The 13,331-nt window shown below is 45.9% G+C and overlaps 2 protein-coding genes across 3 annotated transcripts in view; one reads left to right on the top strand and one right to left on the bottom strand.

Moving 5' to 3' along the window:
- The window catches only part of LOC106576039 (SLIT-ROBO Rho GTPase-activating protein 1), a 24,846-nt gene extending 19,042 nt beyond the window's left edge, over positions 1-5,804 (top strand). The window contains exons 22-23 of one of the 2 annotated variants that reach the window (XM_014152863.2): positions 1,728-2,046; positions 3,668-5,804. In XM_014152863.2, the coding sequence (XP_014008338.1) occupies positions 1,728-2,046; positions 3,668-4,090 (742 nt within the window). In that variant the 3' untranslated portion in view covers positions 4,091-5,804. Of the gene's footprint in view, positions 1-1,724; positions 2,047-3,667 lie in introns of both variants that reach the window. The other variant, XM_014152862.2, reaches the window with a different exon arrangement.
- On the bottom strand, positions 4,683-13,331 carry LOC106576040 (KICSTOR subunit 2). The gene is made up of 4 exons (XM_014152865.2): positions 13,225-13,331; positions 12,763-13,016; positions 8,102-8,390; positions 4,683-7,422 (listed from the first exon to the last, which is right to left on the bottom strand). Exons 1-4 carry the CDS (start codon positions 13,239-13,241, stop codon positions 6,603-6,605), a joined length of 1,380 nt encoding a protein of 459 aa, XP_014008340.2. The 5' UTR covers positions 13,242-13,331; the 3' UTR covers positions 4,683-6,602.

Raw genomic sequence — 13,331 nt, 5'->3', positions numbered from 1 at the left:
GGTTAAAATTAGATCCAACAATAATATTAAGGGATTAGAAATTCATGGCTTAAAAACAAGTGTCATTGTACGCTGATGATTCATATTTTCTTTTAAATCCACAATTAGAATCCATCCACAGCCTCAGAGGATCTAGATACTTTTTCTAACCTCTGGATTAAAACCAAATTATTATATTACGTATTGTATCAACAAAAAAAATGCAACTTTTACATTACCGTGTAGTTTACCAATAAAATGGTCTGACGGGGATGTGGACATACTCAGTATACATATCCCGAAAGAAATAAATGATCTGACTCCAATACATTTTTCACAGATCTTCATTGTGAAGGGTTTAAACACTGTTTCACATGCTTGTTCAATTAACCATAAACAATTAATGAACATGCACCTGTGGAACTGTCAAGACACTAACAGCTTACAGTCGGTAAGCAATTAAGGTCACAGTTATGAAAACTTAGGACACTAACAAGGCCTTTCTACTGACTCTGAAAAACACAATGAAGATCTGATACTTGGATTTTTACAAATTATCTTTGAAAGACAGGGTCCTGAAAAAGGGACGTTTCTTTTTTTTTTGCTGAGATATAGATAGATATATATGGGATACAATCTTCCCAGCTCTCTAGATTTTGCTGCGAGGAGGCAGTCATTTGATTATTTATTTTGGTACTGTCCTTATGTAGCTCATTTTTGGTCACAGGTCCAGGAATGGCTGAAGAATCACAACATTTACGTAAAGCTAACAGTGCAAATACTGGGTGATTTTTAAAAGTCAGTCAATTGATAAATAATCTAATTATTTTCAAAAAAATTGTAATCTTTAAATTTACAATCTGTAGAAACTATGAGAATAGAAAGGTTGAATACTTTTGTGAAGCATCACGGCACAGTTGAAAAATATATGTCAAATAGAAATCTAATATGGATAGTGTTAAGAGATAGATGGGAGGGGTTGAATGGAGCTGAAGGGTGGGACTAATAAGATAAATGTAAAACATATGGGGTCTATAAAATGTATATAGGTTCAGAACTTTTGAAATAACAGTTACAAATAGAAATCAAACTGGATGGACATCAGAACTAGAGGAAGGCCAGGACTAAAAACAATCAAAATCTAACTATTGTGTATAGTATGTAGAAGCCTAAGTGTTTTTGTTTAATAGTTTACTTCAATTGGGGGAGGGGTGGTAGGGTTTGTGGGGAATAATAAAGGAAGGTAAATTCTAAAAATGTATATGGTTTATGTATATCAATATACCGGTATATATTTACCCAGAAAATATGGGGGATTTGAAATGATGCAGACAATTACATTTTTTATTTCTTTTTACCTTTATTTAACTAGGCAAGTCCGTTAAGAACAAAGTCTTATTTTAAATGACAGCCTATGAACAGTGGATTAACTGCCTGTTCAGGGGCAGAAGGACAGATTGGTACCTTGTCAGCTCGGGGATTTGAACTTGCAACCTTTCGGTTACTAGTCCAACGCTCTAACCACTCGGCATTGATGGAAGTAACAATCTGCAATATTAAGCTGATCCACCCCATAAAAAAAACAGGTGAGTAGTTAGCTCGCCTGAGACCTACAACAGGTCAGTAGTTAATAACACACCACAGACCTACAACTTGCACAAAGCTAAGCTAGCGGTTTGTGGAGTGTATTGATTTAGTCAAGCTCTAATCTTAGTTAACGGTCTATACTGTACGTCTCTCGACAGCAGCCACCGCAGGAAGCGGACTGACATTTTCCGCCGCCCCCTCGGTCGCTCTAAAGACCATGGTAACGTGGGTGTGTTGGAGAGGAACTCGCCGCCCGTCACTGGTCACTTCAGCCCGCGGGAGCTCCTTCTGGGGCGGGGCACTGGCTTAACCCCGCCTCTCGACAGCCCCGAGCGTCGTCGCCGTTCCACTGCCGCGGTAACAGTTACCGTGAGCCGCCACGATTCTCTGCGTCGGCCTGAAGACACGCCCATCCGGCGCTCCAGCAGCGGGCAACACGGCTTCAGCTCCAGAACCCTGGACCCAGACACACTGGCACAGGTACACACACATACAGTTGAAGTCGGAAATTTACATACACTTAGGTTGGAATCATTAAAACTTGTTTTTCAACCACTCCACAAACTATAGTTTTGGAAAGTCGGTTAGGACATCTACTTTGTGCATGACACGTAATTTTTCCAACAACTGTTCAGAGATTATTTCATTCACAATTCCAGTGGGTCAGAAGTTTACATACACTAAGTTGATTCTGCCTTTAAACAGCTTGGAAAATTCAGTCATGGCTTTAGAAGCTTCTGATAGGCTAATTGACATCATTTGAATCAATTGGAGGTGTACCTGTGGATATATTTCAAGGCCTACCTTCAAACTCTGTGCCACTTTGCTTGACATCATGGGAAAATCTAAAGAAATCAGCCAAGACCTCAGAAAAAAAAATTGTAGACCTCCACAAGTCTGGTTCATCCTTGGGAGTAATTTCCAAACGCCTGAAGGTACCACGGTCATCTGTACAAACAATAGTACGCAAGTATAAATACCATGGGACCACGCAGCCGTCACACCGCTCAGGAAGGAGACGCGTTCTGTCTCCTAGAGATGAACGTACTTTAGTGGACCTTGTGAAGATGCTATGCTGGAGGAAATGGGTACAAAATGATCTATATCCACAGTAAAACGAGTCCTATAGCGACATAACCTGAAAGGCCGCTCAGCAAGGAAGAAGCCACTACTTCAAAACCGCCATAAAAAAGCCAGACTACAGTTTACAACTGCACATGGGGACAAAGATCGTACTTTTTGAAGAAATGTCCTCTGAAACAAAAATAGAACTGTTTGGCCATAATGACCATCGTTATGTTTGGAGGAAAAAGGGGGAGGCTTGCAAGCCGAAGAACATCATCCCAACCGTGAAGCACGGGGGTGGCATCATCATGTTGCTTTGCTACAGGAGGGACTGGTGCACTTCACAAAATAGATGGCATCATGAGGATATATTGAAGCAACATCTTAAGACATCAGTCAGGAAGTTAAAGCTTGGTTGCAAATGGGTCTTCCAAATGGACAATGACCCCAAGAATACTTCCAAAGTTGTGGCAAAATGGCTTAAGGACAACAAAGTCAAGGTATTGGAGTGGTCATCACAAAGCCCTGACCTCAATCCCATAGAAAATGTGTGGGCAGAACTGAGAAAGCATGTGCGAGCAAGGCCTACAAAACTGACTGAGTTACACCAGCTCTGTCAGGAGGAACGGACCAAAATTCACACAACTTATTGTGGGAAGCTTGTGGAAGGCTACTTGAAACATTTGACCCATATTAAACAATTTAAAGGCAATGCTACCAAATATTGAGTGTATGTAAACTTCTGACCCACTGGGAATGTGATGAAAGAAATCCTTCTCTCTACTATTATTCTGACATTCGACATTCTTAAAATAAAGTGGTGATCCTAACTGACCTAAGACAGTTAAACAGAATTTTTACTAGGATTAAATGTCAGGATTTGTGAAAGTGAGTTTAAATGTATTTGGCTAAGGTGTATGTAAACTTCTGACTTCAACTGTACTTGCAGACAGACACCTGCTGCACACATCAAACTACACTTCATCTTATATTTTCTCTATTTCCTCCACCCTGCCTCGTTCCCCTCTCTCCGTAGGACATAGAGGAGAGTGTGAGTGTGGCTCTGGGGCAGCTGAAGCAGATGGAGCGTGGGGGCTGCAGACCGGCTCCTGACGTGGTCCTGGACACTCTGGAGCAGGTTAAGAACAGCCCAATCACAGCCTGCTCCTCTGAGTCACCCAGCCCCCACAGCACCCCCTCCACCCCAGGGACTCCTGGTACACCAAGTCCCCTCAGCCCTCTGAGCCCCCTCATTCCCCTCCCTGGCCCCCCTCCCGCACCACTCCGATCCACCAACCCCTCCCCCGACACCCTGGGCTCCTTCAAGCCCGTTTTGGGGACTCCACTCCGTATGGGGGCTCCACTTCGCCCCCCAGCCCTGAGGCCCAAACCCCTGGTGCCCCCCAAGAGCAACACCCCCCCTCTGCCCCCGCTGCTGGACAAGTCCTGCACCATGTGATGAGCCAAACCAGGCCAACCCGGGCCAAAATAAAGAATAGGAGAACAGGGTACCTGCTTACTGTTTAGAAACCTGAACATGGGTAGAAAGCGGTAGGACAGATCTGAAACTAAAAGGGTTTTATGTAGTAATACAAAATAATACATGATATACCATGATATTTATGTGTGTTGTCAGGTTGGTGTGTACTCTTGTTGGTGTATAGGAGTTAACTTTCTCCATGTATCGAAGCATTTATCAAAGGGTAGCTATGTAAAATGGGACTGCTGAATGGGAGAAGTACAAGAAAAAAAGTATAAGCTAAAGAAAGCAGAACCCTATCCTGTAAAAGAGATGTAGTCACAGATGTGTGGGAAGTGTAGTTCTCCAGTGAAATGTAGTTTCAGTGACGTGAACGTTGATTATGTAATGACAATAGGCTCTTCAGCTAATGAAGGTCTATCACCAAAAGGCTGCTGTATTCTTAGTGTAGTTCAATTGGCTGCTGTATCTACAAGTGATTTTCATTGGCGAAGCAAAAAGAAAGGGACAATGCGGAGTGAGGAGGTGCCTGATGGGTAAAGGGAGGCTCACACAGTGTGGAAACAAGGGAGGATGTCTGATCTTTTTTATTTCACTTGGTTCCGCTGCTAAGCTCACTAATGCCTCAACCAAAGCCTCTCGAGGCATTGGTGACAAAACTCACATTCTATTTAACCAATGTTCAGCTATTTTAATGAATGTTCCAGTGTTTAATTACGACTGTTCAGCTCTCTATTGAATGTTCAGTGGGCACTAATGTCACAGGGCCGGCGGTGGCGTTAACCCTCACTACTAGAAAACAGCCTTCTCTTGTGTTCGACCGATACACACACTCAGGCCAGGGGAAATCATTTGGAGGTACAGTGGGTTAGGAGTTTGTAGAGTTCGTTTCCCTCAGCCTGGGTATGTGTGATTTCTTTCCCCCTTGCCCTGTTTGTGTGTTTCCTCTGCCTGCCCTCGTTCTGTTCCTTTGTAAGTGCGATGGTGAATAAAATGGATTATTCATGTCTGCCTTTAGTACCAGAACATGTGCAGGACAGGGGTGCGTGTGTGCTGGCACTTAGTTTGTGTGGGAATATAGTGTGTCTGTTTGTTACACTGAAGTCACTAAATAACCTTAAGTTCACAGTAAGCAAACCGGGTGGGGCTCTTGGGTGTAAATGCCCAAAATACACTTGAACAACGGCACACTGAATGTGTCCTTTACTGGGTTGGGAACTATTGTGTGTGTGTGTTTGAGGAGTCCTGGGGATGTGTGTCTCCAAGAATGGGCTATGGGTGTGCATTGGTTTGTGTGTGTCAATGTGAAAGTGCCTTTTTTTACCCGTCTTTGTGGGGAGTTGTAATCCACTCACGCATGTCCTGAACGAAGAGCAGCAGCACTTAGAATGAAATAATCAAAATGTTTTAGTAGAAGACTGAATTATGAATCCTAGAGTTAATCTATTGTGACATTGCACTTTGATGTATAGGGAAAATTGTGTACTTGGCATGTAACATGTGAACAGGTGCATTTTAAGGGATGTTGGCTTCTCTCTGAATGTGTCTGATAATTAAAGGAAATGGTTTTGTCTGTTAGTGTTGCTGTATCTGAAACTCCTGAGCTTCCTAAAGATGAGCTCTTATAGCCAAATGCATAGTATCGATGTTGTATTTATATTATAAATAAAAAAAGGGAAGAAATTAACAAGTGCGTTTTGGATAGTCAAGCCTTCATTATTGCCTTGTTTATCACCTGCTGGGTGTGGGGCCGGGATGGAGATGTGCTACAGTTGGCCGTCTGAACACTCAGTAACGTCTCAGTCTTAAGAAACGTGTGAAATCACCTCTTACACACACGTCATGATGCTTTTTTTCTACAGTCATTTGGGAATTAAACCGATAAATAAGTACAACTAAATAGAGGATGACATACCAGAGAACTAATTAAGCACTTCTGTTGACGGTAAACAAACAATGTTAACAAAAGTATACAAATTAAGCAAAGGCTTTCAGTACATAGCACCATTATATCCCTGACGGGTAGGAAGTTGTCTAACCTGTGATGGAATAGAATCAAGTCAAAGAAACAGGTCAAATGTCTCAATAGTCAGTTCACTGTGAGAAGGCCACACTGCGTCAGTGACGCATCTCTTTTGGTCTGGAACTGATTTTACAAAACAAACTAAAGGATTCAAAGCATGATGCTCAACAGAACAAACAGTTGGACCACGGGTTGAAGCCATTCTCTGAATTAAGACAAGCTGATGTTGAGCTTCTAATTATATTTCAAGTAGTAAAGCAAAAGGTCCTGGCCGCCCAATTTAAGAAGCTAAAACCAATCAGAACGTTGCAACAATGTCACTCGAAGCTTTCCTAATGATTAGACAACTTGTTCATCCTGTCTATGGAACTGGAACAATGCCTCATCTCTGTTATAACGTTACACGCACGCACCTCTCTACCCCTTATGGGGACACAGTCAGTTTATGAAGCATGGCATATCTCTCTCTCAGCCCTTGGAGCCAGGTTTGAGGGTGCTGAATGGTTTGGAGTTCCTCAGCGAGCCAGAGATCTCCTGCAGGAAGGCGGCGATGTGCGAGTCCTTCTCGGACTTCCTACCGTCGAAGATGACCACCAGGGTGAAGTGTGATTCTGGTCGGGTCAGGTAGTAAGTGCTCTGGACTTTGTCGTCGTAGAAGTGTACCACCTTGTCCAGCGCGTTGAGCTCTGCCTCGCGGTCGCCCATCATCATGATGACGTTGGGCCAGTGCGTGAGCGGCCGCTCACCCCCGGGAAGGGACACCACGGCGGGGAACTGCTCCACCCCCTTGGGCGCCTCGCGGTACGAGTGCGGGTGGTGGTAGCCGTGGCCCTGGAAGCTGTCCAAGCCGCGGTTGTCGAACACCAGCGAGACGTTGTTGGCATCGTGTTTGCGGATAAACGAACAGATCTTGCCGTGGTAATCGGGCGCCGTGCGTGCAGTCAGGGCCTTCATGTCTGCGGACGTCGTCTGGCGGCTCAGCGCCTCATGGAAGTAGAAGCTGAATTTAGCAAGGAGCGCCCCCTGGAAGCGCTGCAGCCACATGTACAGGTGGGGCAGCTGCACGGCTTTCTGGGACTGGCCTCCGAACAGGTGCTTGCGGGTCTCCCTCTGTAGCTGGAGGAGCTGTCCCCAGGCGGTCAGCTTAGAGCTAGCCCCATGCAGGCTGAGCAGGGCGGGCAGGAAGTGCCACTCTGACACCTGGGCCTGGCAGCGCAGGAGCTGTGTTACTACATCCACCTCTGTCTGGAAGCCCCCCTCCAAGCGGCCCAGGATGGGGTGGTGGAATCTGGGAGGGAGGGGGGGGGGGAGATGGAGGGGGTCATTGGAGAGCAAGCTATTTCTAATATAAGGGAGAAATGCTGGTGTTGTCAGACGGCAGTCTAAAAACTGATCACACTCCACTACAAATCAATTGTGTTCACTATTCAGTAAGACCAATTATCCTAATGATAAATAGCCTTATTAGTACTAATGCTGATTAATATACTGGAAGAGATATTGGATGTTTCTGGTGTTCTGTGATGCAAAGGGTGTGGCGACTGGGTGTGGAGGTGCTGGCCCTGATTAGCAGTTAATATCCTGTGTAGTCTCAATGCTGATTACGTTCCCTGGCTGTGTCGACTGCTGTGCGAGAGTCACCTTCACCCCTGACTGCACAACCACCCATGTGTACCAGATTGTGACTCGCTGCAGTGTGGATCGTGGCTCGCTGCAGTGTGAACTGCAACTCAGCCGCACAGTGGGCTTTTCTGTGTTGGGCTTGCTTTGGTTCCGGCTGAGCTACATTTGATATCTGCTGATTTCAGCAGAAAGCTCCCCACCCCTCCCTCCCCGTCATGCTCCACCCACCCGCCCCTCCCCCCACATACTCTTGCCGTCTCTTTTTTCCTGCAATTTCTCAGCCACTTACACACTATTACAGCCTGCACGCACAGCTGAGCTTACACACGACACGTCCCACACACCTGGAGCTGTATTTCTGCACCACCGCCTCGAGGGTGGCGACCAGCTCCTCAGAGTTGATGTTCTTCTGGCTGCCCAGCGCGTGCATCGTCTCGTACAGGTCAGCCATCTCCATGCGGGCCTGGGTGAAGTGGCACAGCTGTTCCGACAGGTGAGACAGCAGGTCCTCCAGGTAGGGTGCGGAGCCTGGCTGGGCGTGGCGCCCCATGGTTACCACCTTCCTCAGCGCATTGAACAGGGAGGTGTAGATGGTGCGGATGGAGTCCTTGCGGCTGAAGAACGACTGGCCGCCTGCAAGAGTGGGTTATGATCCTGATTAACATATTGGAGCAACAGAGAAAACAGTCCATGTTGGAAATTGTTGTTTGGGGAGCTATAGCCTAATGTAGCTGACCTAAAAACACGCCAGAGCGGAGTCCCAACAACTGTTTTTCAGGGGAAATGGAAGTTAGGTTAAATACTGTATCTGTGAAAACCGGAAACATCCGTTTTCAGCCGACCCCTCAGAGAGTGGGGTAGACACGATGTGCTGTCTTTTTGTTAGGTGGGTTTATCTGCGGTTGGCATCCAACGTTATGGTGCATTACCGCCACCTACTGTACTGGAGTGTTGGAAAAGGAGAAACTAAATCATACCTACCAGCCCCATTGCTCTTAAAAAAGATCATATTTGAGACACATATACATACATATATATATATACACACGTGTATATATGTATGTATGTATGTATGTATATATATGTGTATATGTATATATATATGTATAGATATAGATAGATATAGATAGATAGATATCGATATATATATCTATATATATACACACACACACACACACACACACATATATATATATATATACTGCTCAAAAAAATAAAACACTTAAACAACACAATGTAACTCCAAGTCAATCACACTTCTGTGAAATCAAACTGTCCACTTAGGAAGCAACACTGATTGACAATAAATTTCACATGCTGTTGTGCAAATGGAATAGAAAACAGGTGGAAATTATAGGCAATAAGCAAGACACCCCCAATAAAGGTGTGGTTCTGCAGGTGGAGACCACAGACCACTTCTCAGTTCCTATGCTTCCTGGCTGATGTTTTGGTCACTTTTGAATGCTGGCGGTGCTTTCACTCTAGTGGTAGCATGAGACGGAGTCTACAACCCACACAAGTGGCTCAGGTAGTGCAGCTCATCCAGGATGGCACATCAATGCGAGCTGTTGCAAGAAGGTTTGCTGTGTCTGTCAGCGTAGTGTCCAGAGCATGGAGGCGCTACCAGGAGACAGGCCAGTACATCAGGAGACGTGGAGGAGGCCGTAGGAGGGCAACAACCCAGCAGCAGGAGCGCTACCTCCGCCTTTGTGCAAGGAGGAGCAGGAGGAGCACTGCCAGAGCCCTGCAAAATGACCTCCAGCAGGCCACAAATGTGCATGTGTCTGCTCAAACGGTCCAAAACAGACTCCATGAGGGTGGTATGAGGGCCCGACGTCCACAGGTGGGGGTTGTGCTTACAGCCCAACACCGTGCAGGACGTTTGGCATTTGCCAGAGAACACCAAGATTGGCAAATTCGCCACTGGCGCCCTGTGCTCTTCACAGATGAAAGCAGGTTCACACTGAGCACGTGACAGAGTCTGGAGACGCCGTGGAGAACGTTCTGCTGCCTGCAACATCCTCCAGCATGACCGTTTGGCGGTGGGTCAGTCATGGTGTGGGGTGGCATTTCTTTGGGGGGCCGCACAGCCCTCCATGTGCTCGCCAGAGGTAGCCTGACTGCCATTAGGTACCGAGATGAGATCCTCAGACCCCTTGTGAGACCATATGCTGGTGCGGTTGGCCCTGGGTTCCTCCTAATGCAAGACAATGCTAGACCTCATGTGGCTGGAGTGTGTCAGCAGTTCCTGCAAGAGGAAGGCATTGATGCTATGGACTGGCCCGCCCGTTCCCCAGACCTGAATCCAATTGAGCACATCTGGGACATCATGTCTCGCTCCATCCACCAACACCACGTTGCACCACAGACTGTCCAGGAGTTGGCGGATGCTTTAGCCCAGGTCTGGGAGGAGATCCCTCAGGAGACCATCCGCCACCTCATCAGGAGCATGCCCAGGCGTTGTAGGGATGTCATACAGGCACGTGGAGGCCACACACACTACTGAGCCTCATTTTGACTTGTTTTAAGGACATTACATCAAAGTTGGATCAGCCTGTAGTGTGGTTTTCCACTTTAATTTTGAGTGTGACTCCAAATCCAGACCTCCATGGGTTGATAAAATGGATTTCCATTGATTATTTTTGTGTGATTTTGTTGTCAGCACATTCAACTATGTAAAGAAAAAAGTATTTAATAAGATTATTTATTTCATTCAGATCTAGGATGTGTTGTTTAAGTGTTCCCTTTATTTTTTTGAGTAGTGTATATATATACTCTAAACTAATTCCCTTCTCCCCTTCTCCCTCATACTAGATCTCATCCTCTCTCTTACCCTCTGATTCTGCCCAGACTGGAGCAATACATGCTCAACTGTCTCTGTTTCCTGGCAATAATCATACTTTCCTGTTGGATGCTTTCCTATCACATTTAAGGACTTATTCAACCAGCTGTGTCCTACCTTTAATCTTGTAAAAATAGTCTCCCTTCCTGCTGTCCTCCCCTCCCTGACATTCCTCTGTACTTGAAATAAATGCCTGCCCTTAGTATCTATTCCACTACTCCTGCCATCTCTGCACCATCACTGTCCATATCAGGCTTTTTACCTCTGCCGTGCTCATTGAAACTACAACATCAAACATCCCCACTAAGTGCTTGTTTAGCCAGTACATCAACTGCGTCGTTCCCCTCCACCCCCACGTGGGCTGGGACCCAAGTAAATCTTATCTGTATAACCATCTGTCTTATCCTGCCATGGGTTTGTAGTACCTCAAAGCAGGTCTTGTCTGCTACGTGAGCTAAAGAATTGACTTCCTCCACCCACTTCAAGGCCAACGGTATGGCCATTAGCTGCTCCGTATATACAGCCAGATGATCTGTAATACCTTTCCTGACTGCCATCTCACATTCCTGCACTACAAATGCTGACCCAGTGTATCCGGTCTTTGGATCTTTGAACCATCTGTGTAAATGTAACCATTTGCGTGAATAGCTACCATTGGACTAAACTCCCTTCCATACAGTCCCATCTCCCCCTCGCCTGGGTATTGCCCACCCACCCAAAGCTCGTGTTCTGTCCTCGCTCATGTTCCCAGCATGCCTGTAAAATCCCTTTTGCAGGATGCGACACCCCATGTCCCTGTAGGTTGACCCAATAATGAATTGCCAGCTGCTGTCTCCTAATCTGCAATGGCATATCCCCCATCTCCACCTGTACTGTAGTGCAGCCACTGGGGAGGTCCAAAACACCCCACTACATATTCTGAGTCCTTGCCCCTGTATGACATCTAGCCTTTCTAATGAGGTCCGAGCTGCCGAACCATACGCTATACTGCCATAGTCTATTACAGATCAGATCAATGCAACATACACGGTCCTCAATGAGGAACGCCCAGCCTCCCACTCCTTCCCTGTCTGACAGCGCATCACATTTAGTACCTTCTTACACTTTCCCACCACTCTCTCAATGTGTTCTGCCCAAATGACCTCAAGCATACCACATCTCCCACCTTCCTCCTGGTAAAGTGAGTTCTCTACAGAAAACCTGAATCCCCACAATGCCCACCGCTCTGCCTTATCAATCGCTTCCTGTACCTTGCTGACTATGTATGGCACATTTCTTCCCCTCTTCCATAAGGCCCCATCATCTGAAAATAACGACCTCCCAATATCCGGCCATACCTGAGAGTAAACATCATTGACCATAATTGAGAACAGAGGTCTAATCACGATCCCCTGCGGTGTACGGTTATCCACCAGGTAGCTGCTTGATAGAGACTTTCCCCACCCTCACCTGGATAGACCTTCCAAACAGGAAATCCTTTATCCAGTTGTACTTTTTCCTCCTACCCCCATAACATCGACGTGATATTAGCTGCTGAATACACAAGTCATAAAAATGTGGGCTTGTATCGCCACCTGCTGTTAGAAACCTACACCTCAACGTTCTATTATGGAACGTGACTTTCTCGTCTGGATAATAACACCATGGTGATACTAGTCCCACTTGTAATAGTGGGTATAATTTGTGTTACGTTCCAACAGGAATCTGTTCCAAAAACGTCGTAAAGTACAAGGTTGCCAACAAACAACGCATACAAAGTAGCATCATCAATTCAACTAGTTGACGAATAGGCATCAACTCACCACGTAGCGTATTCTTAATGTTTGTCCATAGGCTACCAGAGCGAGGACATACATTTTCCGGAATAAACGTGGTGAGTGAAAAACGTAATTAAATAGCCCACTGGTATGGTAGCCCAGTACTGGTATGGTAGCCCACCTGGTATTTTATTCTGCCACTATACAACTTTGTATGCGTTGTTGACAACCTTGTTATTTACTTAGTTTTTGGAACAGACAGGAACGTTCCACAAATTATACCCACCCCTTGTAATAGGTTACATTAATTGCACTGAGGGGTGTCATTTTGCCACACCAATGAGTTTTGTAGTGAAACAAAAAGGTCATTTTCTGTCGGTGCATGTTTACATGGGGTACTTTTTACCCAGTTTTTGACCCAGGAACGTCATGTTGTGATAGGCCTTCTCCGCTGCGGAAAGGTGAGCGAAGGCGGTGAGGAGAGCGGCCCAGATGGCCGCTGCGCTCTTGCTGCTGTCCTTCTCTTTCTCCACATAGTCCTTCGCTCGGTCGAACGAGAACATTCCGAGCTGCGTGAAGAAACTCTCCAGAATCGCCCGCTCACGTGGCACCGGCCGCAGTTCGTCCTCACTCGGAGCCTCCGTCATGCTTTTAGGATAGCTAATACAGCGAGTTAACTTGTGAATAGAATAGTTATTGCCGTACTAAACTGGTCGCATACTAGCTAAATACTACTGCTATCATGCTAGCTAGCCATCCATTTTTTAGCAACACCACTCTCGGCCCAAACTGAATTTCTGTCAGAATGTATTGTTCACCTAGTACTGGCATAAAATAAACCTTAAGCGTTAAATAAAAATGTAACTACCTTTCCGTAGACGCCATCTTGGTTTCACATCACAACACTACGGCAAATCAGAAGTGACTGGCGAGACCGTGGGAAGAGTTGCAATCCGAACCTCTAGCGGCCTCTTC

The sequence above is a fragment of the Salmo salar genome, chromosome ssa17 (genome assembly GCF_905237065.1).
Source record: "Salmo salar chromosome ssa17, Ssal_v3.1, whole genome shotgun sequence".
Taxonomy (NCBI): Eukaryota; Metazoa; Chordata; class Actinopteri; order Salmoniformes; family Salmonidae; genus Salmo; species Salmo salar.
The sequence above is the reverse complement of the archived record's forward strand: the minus strand, read 5'-3'. Positions and strand labels throughout refer to the sequence as shown.

Coding starts and splice junctions, on each gene's coding strand:
- LOC106576040 (XM_014152865.2), bottom strand. Junction 8,391..12,762: donor GTTCCTGGGTCAAAAACTGG/GTAAAAAGTACC, acceptor CCACTCTTGCAG/GCGGCCAGTCGTTCTTCAGC. Junction 7,423..8,101: donor GTGCAGAAATACAGCTCCAG/GTGTGTGGGACG, acceptor CCTCCCTCCCAG/ATTCCACCACCCCATCCTGG.